This window comes from Thunnus albacares, chromosome 6 (assembly GCF_914725855.1).
Source record: "Thunnus albacares chromosome 6, fThuAlb1.1, whole genome shotgun sequence".
Lineage (NCBI taxonomy): Eukaryota > Metazoa > Chordata > Actinopteri > Scombriformes > Scombridae > Thunnus > Thunnus albacares.
The window spans coordinates 32,881,614-32,899,027 of record NC_058111.1 but is presented as its reverse complement, the minus strand read 5'-3'; the positions used below and the strand labels follow the sequence as shown (position 1 = coordinate 32,899,027).

General features: G+C 40.4%; 2 protein-coding genes across 3 annotated transcripts in view; both read right to left on the bottom strand.

Annotated features, from left to right (window-relative positions):
• brip1 (BRCA1 interacting helicase 1) overlaps positions 1 to 4,169 on the bottom strand; it is a 93,664-nt gene extending 89,495 nt beyond the window's left edge. For both annotated transcript variants that reach the window (XM_044353297.1, XM_044353298.1), the window contains exons 1-5: positions 3,914 to 4,169; positions 3,530 to 3,634; positions 1,606 to 1,717; positions 1,146 to 1,331; positions 160 to 308 (exon numbers count right to left, since the gene is read on the bottom strand). In XM_044353297.1, coding sequence (XP_044209232.1) covers positions 160 to 308; positions 1,146 to 1,331; positions 1,606 to 1,717; positions 3,530 to 3,622 — 540 coding nt within the window. In that variant the 5' untranslated portion in view covers positions 3,623 to 3,634; positions 3,914 to 4,169. The remainder of the gene's footprint in view (positions 1 to 159; positions 309 to 1,145; positions 1,332 to 1,605; positions 1,718 to 3,529; positions 3,635 to 3,913) is intronic.
• A 797-nt stretch (positions 4,170 to 4,966) lies between these two features.
• ppm1da (protein phosphatase, Mg2+/Mn2+ dependent, 1Da) lies at positions 4,967 to 16,177 on the bottom strand. Its single transcript, XM_044354661.1, has 6 exons — positions 14,953 to 16,177; positions 13,741 to 13,969; positions 10,054 to 10,178; positions 9,024 to 9,205; positions 8,629 to 8,853; positions 4,967 to 8,531 (listed from the first exon to the last, which is right to left on the bottom strand). The coding sequence occupies exons 1-6, from the start codon at positions 15,455 to 15,457 to the stop codon at positions 8,139 to 8,141; spliced, it is 1,659 nt and encodes a 552-aa protein (XP_044210596.1). The 5' UTR covers positions 15,458 to 16,177; the 3' UTR covers positions 4,967 to 8,138.
• Between the last annotated feature and the right edge of the window lie 1,237 nt (positions 16,178 to 17,414).

Genomic DNA, 17,414 nt, shown 5'->3' with positions numbered 1-17,414 from the left:
CATCGCAATGTGAGTTACCATCAAATTCTCACCCCTAGTGCTTACAGTATAGTATTACAACAATGTCATCAAACCAAAAAAATGTAAATATTCACCCTTTAAATTTGTTATACAGTGAATAGAAATGTACAATAGTATATGCAAATCATTCATAGCTACCTTGTGTTCAGCAGTGCGAATTCGTTTCCTGTCTGGCTGGAAGTCATCATCATCTTTCTCTCGGCCAGAGTTGAGGGAAGAGTGGAATTTCTCAGACAGACGAGAGGCTATGGACTGTTTTTTAGGCTGTGACTCCGCTGGTATGGATACTGAAACACAGTACAACACATATTAAAAGTGTCTTGTGGAGTTTTTGAACCCTAGTAGTTCTATGGAGCTGTTTTTTGTGGGTTTCTGTTTGGTTTGTATCATTCATGTGAACATGCATGAGCGTGTGTATGTGGGTGACGTGATACACAGTCCTGCCAATAGTTTCACAGTATTCTGTTTATCTGCAGGTGGTGGTAACATGGCAGGAGTCTTACAGGTAAAACATGAGACTCATGTGGCTTTAATAGAAGGTTAGAGTGAGACTGTACTGTAACCGGGCACAGGTGAATAATATTTCTCATAATGTTAGGTCACGTGTATTGAAGAAAGAAACATCAGGAATTATGTTGAGTATTTATAAAAACAGCATATAGATAAGAATAATAAAACAGAAGCACACAGTAAATCTAAATACTGACGTTGGCTCATTATTATACTAACATGTAATTATCTTAGTTGTTCTAAGCAAATGTAACATGTAATTACCAAAGATTTATTTGCTGAGTCCTGGTGTAACAATTCATTGAATGACTGAATGATTTGATGATGATTCACCACTTGATGCATGAGATGCCACTGCAATGAATCATATACCAAGGTTGGGATTCTGGAGGAAACTGCAGCTACAGTACAATGAGGTGACCTTCTCTCAAATAAAAATAGCATCTTTAGTTTATTTAATTGCTACTTGAACTCAATAGTTTCATACAAACCATGTCATTATTATAATAAGTCTGAATGCCTGCTTCTGACCGAATTTGCACCTTCAAGCAAATGACAGTTATGCATGTTTCAGATGGTCCCACTAATGAAATGAAGGACTGCAAGATACTTACTAGTTTCAGATGCTGGAGGCGGCAGCTGTGCAGCCTCTTTGCAGGGAGACAAAGCGGAGGTACAGCTGGCTTTGCTGTGGCACACACACTGACAGGCAGTGGTGACATCTGACTTCTTATTGTCTCCACAGTTTTTATCTGACTGGCTCTTGTCTTCCACACAGCTTCCTCCTTGTTCCAGTTTAGCTGTCATCGCACAATGAGACACAGATGTATGAAAATATCAGTGACACTGATTCAGTCTGCATGCGGGGTGGGCAAGTAATCCATGAAAATGTGAATGAATCTTACTAATAAGAGACACAAAAGTGGAAACATCCAAGTGAGACTGTCTGTTTGGGCCATTTCCAGTTTAATATCTGTACAACAAAGCATTTCCATTTTGTTTGTGGATAACAGGAGGCATACTCGCCTACACATTTGTTTTCTGTTTTTTTGATCACAGTCAGAGAAGACTTACCAAACTGTGCCTGCTGCCAGCTCAGAGCCGAGCAGAGCAAGGCTAAGCTCTTTCCACTTCCTGTAGGACTTTCCAGCAAACAGTGCTTTCCATAGTTCAACCCTCGTATGATCTGCAGACAAGGTGCAGGCACATTTACACTGTCAGTTGTACTCTACAGTCTATAAAGTTCAGATCAGCACAGCGTGATTAACTGTTGAAAATGCCGAATCCACATTTTGTATTGCACAATTTCAGGTACTAATAGTTTTGTTACATTCTGAGGGTATTTGCCTCTTGCCTTCTGTGAGCTGGGACAGGTTGCCGTCCCCTGCAACCTTACACAGCATGAGCAGCTAATTGGCCTTTTATTAACTGCACTGCACAAGAAGGTTGAAACATCCCCAAAGCTGACACAGTTGTGTCACAGATCTATGTAAATTCCTTTTTTTAGAGCTTTTCAATCATATCACAAATCAAGAAAAAAAATCAAAACCCTACATCCTGACATCCATACCCATATTCACAATGAGAGAGAAACAAAAACCTACAATACACAAAGGAAAAAAAATATAGCAATGAAGTTAGAAAAAGGGAGAAAAGATCAAAGGTTACTGCAGTAGTATTCAGACAGTAATGACCATGTATACAGTGAAAAATGTTATATACACCTAGACAAATACATATTAATGCACTACAGTGTATTCAGTTCTTTTCAAGAAATAAACATAGTAACCAGTGTTAAAGGCGCACTTTGCAGGATTTTCCTTAGAAAACAATGTATAGACTCATACAAAAGTAATCCCTCTCAATCATCACTTATGACCCACCAGAAGTGTGTGGCGGTGTATTTATCTACAGAGACTCTGCCCTCTGCCTGTATTTTCTTATTATTTTGCTGTTTTGCTGCTCTCTGTTTCTGTGTCATGAATGTATAAAGAGCTACAGGTCTGTGTGTCTGCTTGAGGGCAGGACTGAGCTACACACACACAGAGCAGAGAGGCCACAGCAGACAGGATGAAGCTCTACATTCACACAAAATCTGGTAATGTGGCACCTTCCTGCAGGGTTGTGAGGAGGTGTGGGCATGTTTATTTTTGCTCTACAATGTAACAGCCGTGAAACAATCAGAAAATAATGTTTTATTTATCTGATTTCCAGCTTTGTTCTCAACAGCACTGCTCACTCTCTAGCTCGCTCAACCACTGCTGCTGCTCTCTCTCTCTCTCTAGGCTCTTTTATACAGAGATCCTGCATTATAGCCGTACAGAACATCTGTCATCAAGCCACCTTTGCTTTTTTAGACTGAACCAAACAAAGCCGGCATAATGCCGCCCCCTTGTGTGCTTTTACATAGCATGCCGGCATTCTGGATTCAGAGGCATGTAACACAACAACATCAGCTCCCTGTCCCACCATGCCAGCAGTATCTTTTGCGCAGACATCGATCTGGCTCTGTAACTACCTCTGTAGCCTGCTTATTGGCGGAGCAACTCTGCCCCCCATTCCGTGTCAGTACCTTTTACACAGAACAGCAAGGTGGAATAAAGGCGCAGCATTCCCGCTTTGAACAGGCTGTGTAAAAGGGGCTTCTGTCCCTCTCTCTTGCCAGGGAGGAGGGGCCAACTTTGAATGCTGTGTGTTTACAAACACCAACTGACAGATCCTACATAGTATACCTTTAAACATTCAGGTCTCCTGAGTTGTTCCCAGACTGTCCACTCAAGTAAGCGAGAAATGGATTCCACATATTCAAGAAACTGGTTGATTTTCCAAATAAATCATTATGTAAATGATTATCGAACTCCATCAATCTGTTTCAGATGTACGTCTTATTATCTCATTTTTACTTGTGACAACCCAATAATTCCCACAGATTGTAATAGGCTAGCATGCTTTGCAAGTGCATTTCAATGGTTAGACTAATGGTGAATGTGTTACTCACTGAATTCATCATGGCCAGTTGGGATGGGTAAGCCTTGCAGGGGAAGTTGATCTTCACTCCTCCTATGGTGTACTCCACTGAGGATGCAGCCATATTCCTCCTTTCCTGCGACACAGAAATGTTTATTAATAACAGGAAACATGTTTACTAAACCTAATGTTAAGTATTAAACAGACACATGTTCAGCGAAATGTGAGAGAAGCCACTGCTATGCTCACTCATTAACTCACAAGCTTTACGGTAATGTTAGCCAGACGGTAAACACTTCACTTGAGCCAGCTGTGTGTTAACAGCTAACACTGCTAAAAATGTGCCAATAGTTTTAACAAACGTTATTTGTCACTTTTTCCCTGTCAGTCAGCCTGCCGTTATCACTTAACTTACCTGAGACTCGAGACAGTCACTTGTTAGCTAACTTTTACTGACATTAGCTACTGCTAGTTTTCCACTCTTGCTTTTGGTTTATTAACGTTACTGGTATGAATATCCCATGTTTAAACCGGTTACACTGGTAAGAAGAAATGTTCTTATGATATGAGAAGCGAACACGAGCTGTTTACGTTTACATTACCCATCCCACAATTCTTCCCGCTCATGCAAATCACATTTCACTACTTGACAGGAAGTTAGACATATTACACATAAGAGCTTCCTACAATTACTTTCTAAATAAAATCCATATTTTGAAATATCACGGATTATGTTGTAAGTCAAAGAACACACAGCAGTATTTTATTTCTAAAAATCCTTTGCAGCAGTCTAGTCTTCACCCTGCGAGTTTTCACTGGGTTCGCACCAGCACTTTTCTTACAGATGGACAATTTTTACGCTTTTATTTTGAATTCTTAGTGTGTATAAAGAGAGTTCTCTTTATACATCCATGAACCTGACGTTTATCAATCATACAACTGAAGATACGTTTTATGTTGTGACAACGCTGTAGTTAAGGTCGGCTAGATTTAGGCACAAACACCATTTGGTTATGGTTAGGGAAATATCATGGTTTGGGTTAAAAGCTCACTTCAAACATGGTGTAGGTTAAAGTTACTACTTCTTTACAAATCTCGCGAGGGTTTCGCAAATCTAGGTTTTCCATCAAGACACGATCTCCGCATGTACTGGCCTACAGGAGAGGACCATTCAAGTGTTTTCACAAGTTATTCCAATTTATGCCTCTGATTCCTGTTCGTCCTATCGTGACATGATGACATTAAACTAAGGACCAATGGTAAAAATGGACTACTGTGTGCATGACTATATCAAGAATGGCCAATATTATATTATACTAATATATATGGCTGCAACAGAATGGAGTTGAAGACAAATTTAGGTCAGCACGTGATGGATGAAAGACTGCCAAATCTATGAATGTTTTTCAGTATTAAAAAACACGTAATACATACATATTACATCCAAAAAAGATAATTAAAAAGGTGGGAGAGTGAAAAGGGTTTATTATGTTCTCAATATGGAAGTCAAATAAGAGGGCAGGATCAAAATGCAACACCAAGTTTTTATGCAACTCTAAATATTCAGACAATAATCTGACATTTCATGTAACATCCTGGGCATGAGGTTATTGTGGTCTAGATGTGCTTGAGTTTTACGAATTCAGAGCAAAATCAAGCCATAGGCATTGACTATTAAAAGTAAGTTATTTTCTACTAACAAACCATAGTAATTACTTCAGAGACATTTTTATTTAAATATGTTCATTTCCAGATAAGTGTTTTTTTTTTTTACATTTACACTATACACATGCATCTGCATCAGGGATCAGGTCATTATTCAACAGGGTAAATGAGTAGACTAAGATTCATGAGAATTCTCAAAAATAGTATATAAAAATCATACAGGGATCTCAAGCCAAGTAACAGACTGTATTCGCAGAGTCAAACATGAACATGATAATTCCTACAACATTGTACAATATGTTTTTCAACCAATCCTTGCTACAAATTCCTGTTAGAAATTGCACTTTACTCCATTAAAAATACATCATTTAACAATATTTTACAAAGATTGAAACATCGGTCATTTTTCTCTTGCAGAGAATATGTATCATCTGAATCATACTCTTGTCTGTCATGTTTGGAAACCACCAGAGGCAAAAGAGGGAACGGCCATGTTCTGCAAACAGTCCTCAACTTAATGAGGATTCCATTCTACCTATAAAGTTAAAAGGATTTGTGATTACTTGACATAAAACATCTTTTTGTTGTGTCTTCATTTTAGACTCCAATCATGTAATCATTCCTAGCTGCACCATTTTAAGTTGGTGGGGGGGACCCCCATCTCAAAGACAATTAAAGTCACCGTAGTAGTGCAAAAATATTTTCTCAGAAAGTCCATGCAGAGTGTATTTACTCACAAATGAGCCTTGTGCATACATCAGTAATGTAAAACTGCAGCTGCAGCATGGAGGGACAATGGCTTGTATAAGGAAAATGCCTAAGAAACCTCTTCAATCAGCCTCAACAAAACAGAACAAACAAGATAAAACAAGGTGGCAGGATGGACTGGTGATACAAGACAGTCCTCTGTCTGGAGGGACCAACATACTTGTGGTGGAGTGTTCTTCTTAATCTAATAGCTTATGGTCAAACACAGATAAAATGACATCACTGATATATCCAGCGCAGCCACAATGGAAGTCTGGCTGCACAAAAATAAAATCACACACATTAATTGTAAACATCAGGTTTTGTGTCGGTCCCTCATTACCGAGGGAAGTCTTTGTTTCAGAGCCACCGGACATCCAGAAAATGCAGAGGGAGAAATCCATATTTGTTGAGACAAACATACCAAACCTCTGCAATAGCACAGCAGGAGGCTGTTGAAAGGCATTCTTGGAAACATAGAAGATCACTACCTGATGTATGAATGAGTGGAGCTGGCTCATGGGAAGCAAAAACACATAAAAACTTTTACAAGAATGTAAGGTGATTGAGGGAGAGGATTTATGCCTTATGATGCATCATGCAATTGAAACTTAACACCTTCCATCATTTTAAACTTCACAGGGGCAGATGCATTATGTCAAATGTGTACTCTCAAAGGAAAAAAATGCTACCATCACTTATTACATATTAGGGATGCAAATTTCAAGCAGTTTCCTTAATCGAGGGTCGGCTGTGTTAAAAATCGATTATCGGTTAATCATTAAGAATTTATGAAATACGCTGGATGTTTTTCCATTATAAAATCATGTTAACCACTGACATGGCTTATGTTTGACACAGAATCAGAGTAGGCTACATTAGTAATTAGTTCAAAGAACAGATAAAGTAAACACCAAGTTACTTGAATGATAAATTAAATAACACAAAATAACTTAATTTAAAATGACAGAGCTCCACTCTGGTCTGTCGCTGTCTATTCCACAACTGGCCTGACAAAATCCAAAATATTAAACACAGCAAACAGTTGCACAACTACCAGCTTCATTAGGACATAATTAGATCAGACTAGATGTGTTGGACATATCTAACAATTATTAACATTTAACCTTCAATAGTAAATAACCAGTAACTATCGTATAAATGTTAAACAGGTTACCCCAAGACAGACTTTGGTCTGACTGGTTTTATATCAAATAATCTGCTGACCTGCTCTACATGATGGAGTGATGTGTGTTGTTCACTGTAGATAACATTAGTCTGGCTGCTGGAAACAGCTGCGACAGATACTGTCACTCCAACTTTATAACTTTATCAGTCCATGGTCACCAAACACACCTGTAACCCAACCATATTATTAAGGCATACACCTAGTGGTGCAGCCGCATACTCCAGCAAATCTACAGAATGGTTTCTGACAGTTACGCAGCACGTCCCTCGTCTTCTGCATTGTTGGTCAATATATATATATATATGTATATGTATATATATATATATATATATATTTATCGATAATCGATTAATCATTGACATCCCTATACATCAATATACATGATGTAGTAGCTTACTGATTTGTGATGTAGCAGCACCTTCAGTTTATATTCAAGACAAATCTCCAGTGATTAAATACGATGAAGAATAAGAGTGTACATGCAAAGCTATGTGGACAGAGTGAGGAGGGTCCAGAGATGAAAGCTGTGATGGAGCTCATCTAAAAAGGAAATTTCATGTTTTATCATCGTACAATAAAAGACTGTATAAAAAATATATATTTGTTTTAAATGAACAGCTTCACTTACTTCTAAGTACTCAACTATAAAATGCATAATATTTACATCAGCATCATTAGTCATTATTCATTTTTTTACAACTGTTACCAGAAAGAGGTGAAGTAAGACCAAGATTAAATCAGTGTTTCAGGATGGAATTTTGAAACATAGACACAAAGATGTCCCCCCGAAAAAGTTTTGAAATGAGAACTGTACTGGTACTGTGTAAGAAGACTTTCCAGAACCTCTGGTGCGAGGCTGGCTGTGCGCTGTGAGAATGTGCAGGAGTATTGTAAAGTAACATAAGGAACAGACGACAGACACCCACAGAAACGCCACTAGAGACATGGTTGACAATGGGAGGCAACATGTTGATGTGTTCATTTATGTGTGTGTGTGTGTGTGTGTGTGTGTGTGTGTGTGTGTGTGTGTGTGTGTGTTTCAGCACACACACACTGTGGTCTTGTTATGCTGCTGTAGAATTGGGGAGACGTTGGTAGACTCCTTCTGTTTCTTCTCTGCGTTGTGTTGGACCAGCGGAGGCCTGTCTGCAGTCCTGCGTCGGGCTTTCTTAGCCGACTGGCCTGATGATGGTGATGATGATGATGCATCAATAGTTCTTTTGCTGTTGGGTGTCCTGCTGCCAACTGTCCTATCGGTCGGACTTGACTGACTGGCCATTTCAGCGCTACCGTTTGGACACAGTGGAGTCAGAGCAAACGGGTCAGACAGATTCATGTGGTACAGGCTGTTGCTGCCTGATAGTCCATCCCGTCGCTCAAGGGTAGGAAGGAGGTCACAAACGGCCGAGGGAGAGTCTTCCTCTGGAGGCCGCTGCAGAACATAAAGCAGATTGTTAAAAAACAGTGAAGACAAACTGCTCTTCCTATACATGTAGAAATGTTAAAATTTCATGCCCGCCTGCCCTCACCTGTAGGAGAGGAGTGTCAGCGCGGGATTCGGACGTGGGAGGACACTGGGACACCTTGGCTAAGTCAAGCAGCACCTCCTCATGGTGCAGGGTGTCCTGGGGGGTCCCAGGCTCCTGTAGGGCGATCACGATGGCGCTGGTGTTGTCAGCACGCAACATCCGCTGGCGCCACCTCAGCAGAGCATGGCTGACCAGCTGCCGGGCACTTGACACCCCACATGGTGCCTGCAGCATTGGAGGCTGTTATTACACTGACAAGATCTGCCTTTTGATCACATTTGCTTCTCTTAACTTTTAGTCTACAACTGATCAAAAATGTGCTGGGAGGAGAGGAAGCTATCCATGCAAAATGATCCAGAATGATCATAGCTACAGAGAAATAAGTCTCCACTCACCATTGCCTCGTCGTTGTTCTGACACATGGAGATGGCCTCTTGAGGTGGCACCATGTTCCACAGACCATCACTGCCCAGGATGATGTAGCGGTGTTTTCTGGGGTCAAGGGTCACCACGCTGGTGTCTGGTTCTGGAGACACCACAAACTCCCCGCTGTAGAAGTCATAGCTCCATAGGTCACCTGTTGCACAGAAGTATAGCTTAGCTGAAGGCACCACTAGAAAAACACTCTCCACAATGACTGGCTGGGTGGGGTCCAATTGTTTTAATAAAACTTGATATAACCCACACTATCTTTTGCTTATCTGAAAATTCTTTCTCACTGAATTTGGCAAAGGTTCATTTGAATAAAACACAAAAGGGCATTCCATGACCTGGACAAAGAAAACTTTTTATTATTTTGTGTAATTTTTGCCTTTATTGGATGGCCGATAGTATAGAGTTAGGCAGGAAATGAAGGGAGAGAGAGGGGGGTATGATATGTAACAAAGATTCCTTGCCAGACTCAATGGATTTTGTGGTTGTATGTTATGTGCCTTAACCATTTGTCTACCAGGACATCTGAAAAAGCTCAGTTTTGTATGAAAAGAGGTGGGCAACATGCTTTTAAATTAACTCAGTAAACAGGCAGAGTCTGTTATTCTGAATTGATACCTACCATCACCAAAACCGCTCAGTTTGTGACAATAGAGTGAGTAACTAAGAAAGCAAACCTTATCACTCAACTGCAAAAACTGAGGTTCTAACATTTGTCAGATGTCAATCAAACACAGTCTGTAAATGCCCACACAGTCCTGAGAAAAGATTTAAGTATGCATTACTCCACTTAACATATGTTTGTGAGAGACAAAAGCACCTACATAACTTTGCAACCAAAAGTAACACTGCAAAGATCTAAAACTATGACATTATTGTGTCATGTTATTATTACTCATAGCATCACCTATCCCATCATCATCAAAACTAGTGAGTTCTGTTCAGTCACAGCTGACTTTTTCCCAAACATATGATGTTGGTTGCTTTTCCTACCCAGAGCTCGGGCTACTGCCAAGAATGGTATCTGGTCGATGACAGTGCTCCTACGGACAGGTCCATTGTGGCTCAGTCTTGGCCTTTTCCAAACGACCCGGTTAACTCCAGACTTCTTGATCACACTATTAGCAGACAGAGAATGGTAGAGGAGAGGAGAAGCTGCTACTTAGTTCAAGGAAAGTTTCCAATTTCAAAAAGTTTTAGATATCAAGAGTGTGTTGCAACTCACTGGGTTGCAAATGAAATCCATGGTCCATCCAACCAAAAATTTAGACATTTCCCCCCAAAAATAATGTACATAAAATAATACAATGTTGTGCCAATACATTGAGTAGATGTTGAGACAGAGAAGTGAAAACTTGACCACTAAGGGAAAAGTTACCAAAGTCATTAGGATTTATCCTTTGGACACCACAGATATCAGTACCAAATTTAACAGCAATCCATCCAATTTTTGTGAAGACATTTCACCAAAAGCCAAAAATGTCCACCCTCTGGTGACGCTAAGGGGAAAAAGTGTGTGGATCACCAAAGTCAGTAGGCTTCATCCTCTGGGGACTAGAGGGTGACATGGGGATGGATTTTCAAATACTCCTATCCCATCCCAATCCCATGACAGAGTAAAACAAAAAAAATTCCTGTCACATCCCAATCCCGGAGGAATGACTCCCATCCCATCCCGTTCCCGCAGGAATCCCCCAAAAATGCCAGCCTCTAGCTGCAACCAACCAGCAATCAGCCACCAGAGTAGACAGGAGAGAACAAAAAAAGAATAAAAAAGACAACAGAGCGACTAGCATTGTGTTCAAAATAAAGAAAAGCGTTTATTCAATTCAATTCAATTTTTATTTATATAGCGCCAAATCACAACAAAAGTCGTCTCAGGGCACTTTTCAGATAGAGCAAGCAGGTCTAGACTGTACTCTTTAATTTACAGAGACCCAACATTCCCCCACGAGCAAGCGCTTGGCAACAGCAGCGAGGAAAAACTGCCCTTTAACGGGAAGAAACCTCAAGCAGAACACGGCTCTAGGTGGGCGGCCATCTGCCTTGACCGGTTGGGTTGAGAGAGAATTTATTCATATTAGAACTGCATATTTATATGTAAAATTGACCTATTATCATGATGATTGATGATGATTCCCATCCTGCCCGCTCCTGTTGACTTTCTTTCCTGTCTCATCCCAGTCATGTGATGAATGGTGAAATTGACTCACATCCCACGGGAATCCCACAGGAATCAATGTTAGTCAGTCTGGACCACTTTGGTCCAGACTGACTGACACTACAAACCTGCCCTTGCTGAGAAAGAGCGGAGTAGTCTACTATGTTTTGCTGTCATTTATGGTCACCATCGCACTAGTTTCTCTCCTCTTCTCTTTCTCAACGAGGATTGGGCTGAGCCCTCCGTGTCTGTGCTGCACACACAGCGGAGCAGGGGACAGACAGTGAACCAGATGAAGTACTCGAGTTGATGACAGCTACAAATATTACGTTACTGTAATAAAAACTTCATGAGTAAAAAGCCAATAAGAGTAATTCATTAATGTAATCCCCTCCCCCCACATCCCCCGATATCATTGTCCATTGCACTGTCCACAGCGGCCTATGAAGCAGGATTCTGGTTTAGCAAGGTAACTTCAGGTTTAACCCTGGGTTTTCTGGGTTACAACAATGTCACTTCTTACTGGGGTACATCACCATGTTAATTTATGCTGAACAGCTAAACTGTTCCAGAGCAGATTAACTTCAGAGGATCGGATCACAACCTGTCAACACTCTGACCACTGACCAATCAGATCACTGGAAAAAAAAAAGGAGTCATCATTCCTACAGGATCCTGACATGGACAGAAGTCCTGAGTTTACAATAAAGTGACTAGTAAAAAAGAGCAATATATATTTTTATGGGTAAGTAGAAACATTTTATTGTTGCAGGCTTTCTATTTCCACTATTGTTTTAAAACAGATCTTCTAACAAACAGAGAGATCGTTTACGACACTAAACACATAATGATGATTTTAGCTGCATTTTAATTGTGCAAAGTTGATTTTATCCCCAGAGTGACAGCTGACAGTGTGGATGATTTTACACTCTGACTGTCACTGCTGCTCAGAATAACATGAGACAACTGTGTGATGATAACTGGAAATAAAAATGAAAGATTGTCTTTTATTAGAGAAATAATCCACATCATTATAAATGCCACATTCCAGTCAGATAGACCTCATCAGTCATGAACTACTTTTACACCCTTTGTTTCGGTAGCAGAAACAGTCTGGCATTACTTTTAAGTTTTTTTTATGTGAGAGGGGAATTAGACTTTCTGCCTGAGCAAACTAATGCAGGGTTGCAAACTGTTAAGACTATCCTGATGTTATCTGTAGTGATCTGTCTCAGGGCTAACGGGAAAACAATGACAAGAGTGTACATCCCCGTCAATGTTATTTATGAAAGATTGTGGCGTAGGCTGTAACCATATCGCTGTCATCCCTGTCTCACAGAGTTGTTTTTTTCCAGATGCCCAAAGTCATCTAACCTCAGTTCCCAAGTGAAGACCCATTAGAGGCAGTGAATCACACCAGTGGCAGAGGGCAGAGGACAGGATGAATGACTGATACTGACTGAGGCGTTCTTCATTCTTTCTACTTCAATCAGCATTTTAATGTCAAGAATATTATTCATTTTATGGACATTTTTAGATTTGTTTTTAGATTTGTTTAACAGTACTTTATTTAACTTTATTATAATAGTACTTTATTCAACTCCATTATAACAGTACTTTTTTAACTTCATTGTAACAGCAGTTTACTTAGTAGTTTAGTATTTTAGTAGTTTACAGTAGTTTAGAGAAGATTTGAAAATATTGACACATATATATATTGTGTATTGCAATACAGCCTAAAAATATTGCAAAATTATTTACAGGCCCAGCCCCACAGCAACATTGTGTAATTTTGATTAGTACTCAGCAGCTAATTTGCTCAGACCATGAAGCTGTGGTGGCCCGCTAGGCAGTGTGTGTTAAGTCAAGCCAAGGCTAATACATCCATTCTGGTCCACAGATAATGTTACACTTCGCATTACTGTAATAATAGTATTAATGATGCTACTGTAGCTCTGTTGCAATTCCAGTATGAATATGAATACTGTCAACAGCAATCAGTGTCTCCTGTTGCAGTCATATAATCTCGCACTGTATCCCGGCCGGAAAGCCACAACCAGTTCTGGAGTGGGGCATGGGGAGCAGCAGCTCATTTGCATAGATACAGAGACAGCCCATGGAGAACAGGGCTGAAACAGAGGGATATAGAGGCATGCTAGAATGTATAATCAGTGGTATTTTCAGCAAAACACTTCTGACATTTTTTGGGGACCTCAGAGACCAATATCAACTTGTTGAAAAGGAGTATGATATGTCACCTTTAACTTATTATTATTATTATTATTATTATAACAACCAATAATAGAAAAATTGACTCAATAGTTTGATTCAATGTGAGCCATTTAACAAAAATCCACCTGAAGAGTTATAATTCTGTGTTCCGAGCAATGATGTGCAGACAGGGTTACAAAAACACTCTTTCCAATCTGGGAAGAAGGCTATGTCAGATAACACTATTAAAGGTAATAATATATTTAAATAAAATACAGAGGCAGGGTGTCATGTGGGTTAAGCCTTACCTCCCTCCCAGACCTTCAATACGCTCCCTCTCTCTGGGTAGTTCAGGTTTGTGGTCTTGTGTGACTTCCACAGCTCTGATGAAGGGGATTGTGGGGTCATCCTGAACCCCTAGAACCACTGCTGAGTCCCCAACATGGGCAACATACATGCGGTTTCCTCGGATGACCACTACACTGGCTGTGGTGCCCGATGTGCTAGGCAGACCTGTAAGTGTCTTTGGCCATTCAGCTGAAATGATGAGAGAGAGACAATGAACATATTTATGAATTTATAACCACTTCTTGCCTATTTCACTGAAGTACATGTTTATAACAGCACAGCAAAATAATCTCTCAAAAGGGACAGGCAGATAGAAGCTCTTATTTTGTGTTTGCTTTGTGCTACTCTTAATCACACCATCTTTGACGTACAGAGCTACTTATTGACCATAGAGTGATGAGAATACAGTTACCTAAAGGTCAGCTCAATGGATTCAGTGTCTATCTGTCCTGGAGCAAATCTTTCCAATGTAATCAAAGTCAGACATGCGCTTTACAACTACTGTGTAGATACCATCTGTGACCAGCTGTTAAACAGCTGACATGCCCAGGCATATCCAGGCAGATACCAGAACAGGCTGCTGGCCGGTTTCTTTATAGCATAGCATAACATAGCACCAATAAACACATTTTAATAGGTTTTGTGAAGGGTTATATAGGTGATTTCAATGTAACAAAGTGATACCCAGAAAATGATAAAATACTGACTACTTTTCAGAGAATACCTTGCGAACATACCCCTGATTGGGTAACCGGTTAACCGTGTCTGCGGGAGCAGGCTTTGTTTGGAGTGAATCCGGCTAACGCTCACTTCGTTAGCTCTGCTACTTTTGATTTATATTCTGTATTCAAATAGAGAAACAGTTAAACAGCATGCTAATGCTTTTTGGTTGTCGTTTTGCCTGTTTACATGGCACAAAGAAGGTGACTTTATTCAGTCCGCAGAATAAAGAAGTAAATTTGGTTTCATATGAACCATTCAAGCGCCCCCGTCGATGAGTGAGTGGAAACTGTTCAGGGTGTAGGCCATAAACTACAGTCTGTGGTTTTGGGGGAGTGAAGTTTGGCGTGCTGTTCGTGATATTCAGGGGGAGCGGCACAAATGTAGTGGAAACCCTTAACGTCAACTGATAACGTCAAATGTCATAACGTGAGCTGTGTTGGTAAACTTACGTAGCTTCTTCCACATAGCGTGATGGCAGGCTACAAATCCTTTGCGTATAGCAGAGCAGACCTCCCGGTCACAGTCCGACCAGAACCCCCGCTGCTTCTTCACGAACTCCCACAAATACTCTCGTGCAAACTGCGCAGCCTCGCGACCCCCGTGACCGTCAAACACTGCGAAGAAAGCCACGGAACGGCGGGAATGGCTTGCGGCGCTCGATGGAGCTCGCGGCGGGCTCTGACCTCCCGGTAAAGACGTTTCTTCTGATGAAAAGTGGTCCTCCGTTCGTACAGGTTCACAGGACGCATCTAAAACCCGCGGAGACCTCGTGGGTTCACCAGCCCGGTCCGAGTTGACCGTACACTCCCCCCCGCTGCTCTCTCCTGGCTCCCCCGTCGTCGGCTCATCTTCTCCCGGCTCGGGCTCAACTATGACCTCGGTCACATCTTCCATGTATTTCCTGCCTCCTTGGTCGGTAAACACGCTCACTCGAATCAATAATGCGTTCTCCATGGCTCCAGAAACGAGTCGCTGTCCAATCTTTTCGGTAATGTTAGCATATAAAATGGCAAGAGAGTACAGTTTAATGCACCGCTCCGTCCTGCCTTTGTTTATGTTCGAGCGTAGTAGGCATGCTCAAACGTGTTGACGTCACAACCGGTCTTCTTCTAGCACGTCAGTCGTAACAGAGACAGTGCATCTGGTGCCCTCTAGAGGTTGGACCTCTGAAAAAAGGACAATGAGAGTAAATTTGATGCTGTTCACATCCATTTTAGGTCTCGAGTTCATTCTGATTGTTACATTTACACTTGGAGTCTGTTGTTTCCTAACAAGATGACCAAATAAGTGTCAGTGCCAATAAAACAGGCCATCATGAGGCTGAACTGTCAAAATAAATCAATCAAAGACACAGCCAAAATGTACAACTGTACAATCAACTGTTTCATACACTGTTGAGAAGATAAAATGCACTGGTGAGCTTTTGCAAAACGGTGGACCACAGAAGACCACTATAGTGGATAACAGAAGAATAGTTGGAATGATGAAGAAAAGATGTGAAGAAAATTGTGTGGATGTGTCAAGGACTACTGTTGAAAGAACTGCAACAAACAGTGTTAACTGGTGATGTCGCTGATGTACAGGGGCACCAGAAGTACACAAAAACATAATGGACTTAGAATGCATCATAGCTCATTGGACAATATTTAGTCTTTAAACAGAGAAATTATTCTTAACATACAGTATCAGTCAAAAGTTTGAACACACCATCCCAGAATGAGAAGGTGTGTCCAAACATTTGACTGGTACTGTACATCCAGAAGCAACCAATGAGTTCTTTAGGGCCAACTAAAGGCAAAACTTCCAAAAACAGTTATGATTTGATTTGATTTGTGTTTCGTTCCTAAAAATTAGACTTAAGATTTAATATACAGAAATGATTTTGGTTCCTATATAGTTTTCTATGTGGATGGAAACACACTCAGATAAATAATGTAGAGCATTTTAGCCATTTTTACACATAAACTCACAATTGTAGGAAGACAAAGAACTGGACAATTTAACATTCATTCAAATTGAATTCCTTGTAAATCCAGTTGCATGTATGTCTATATGTATGTTTTATGTGCTAAAGGGGGGCATTTTGCAGGACCTAGCGGTACCTCAGGAAGTCCCTGAGGGTCATTAAGGACCCATCAGTTCCACACAATGGCCTGTTCTCCCTGTTGCCGTCAGGGTGGAGGTACAGGAGTCTCAATACACACACCAGCAGACTGAGGAACAGTTTTTCCTCTCAGGCCATAAGACTACAAAATAAATAACACACACACACACAAAGCGCAGTCAAACCTCTGGACAATATTGCAGACCAGTGATTCTATATGCAACCTTTTTGTGCCTTTCCAACCTTTTGTGCAATAACTGCCATCTGTATAATAACTTTCTATAGGGTTTAAATTAACTGATTATGTCTTTGTGTTTACTTTTTCTAAAAAATATATGTTTTTCAAATGCCCACTTCATTAGGTACACCTGTGCAATCTATTGCAATCCAATACCACAGCTCTGTCATAAATTCTGCATTTATGAAGCTTATACATTTTTAGTTTTTGTCGACATTTTCAGAAAGGTAATAATTCTAATTTATGTTTATTATTGAGGTCGTAGTGAGTGGTTTTTGTGTACTGGGGTGCAATATATTGAAAGGTGTTCCTAATATTTTGCCCCCCTCATGTATGTTAATGGAATGGACAAAATATTAGGAACACCATTTAATGTAATGCACCCCAGTACACCAAAACCACTCACTACGACCTCAATAATAAACATAAATTAGAATTATTACCTTTCTGACAATGTCAACAATAAATGAAAATGTATTATATATATATGGCTTTTTGTAATGGAGCCTCCCAGCCAAAATATTTCACACGATTGTACTTGTATAACCAACTGGAGTGACAATAATCTT

What these genes read in the sequence shown, in the direction of transcription:
- ppm1da (XM_044354661.1), bottom strand. Translation starts at nt 15,457, where the DNA reads ATGGAGAACGCATTATTGATTCGAGTGAGCGTGTTTACCGACCAAGGA. An exon ending in GGCAGTAGCCCGAGCTCTGG is followed by an intron (nt 9,206 to 10,053) that starts GTAGGAAAAGCA and finishes TCTGTGCAACAG; the next exon opens with GTGACCTATGGAGCTATGAC. An exon ending in CTGACACTCCTCTCCTACAG is followed by an intron (nt 8,532 to 8,628) that starts GTGAGGGCAGGC and finishes TATGTTCTGCAG; the next exon opens with CGGCCTCCAGAGGAAGACTC.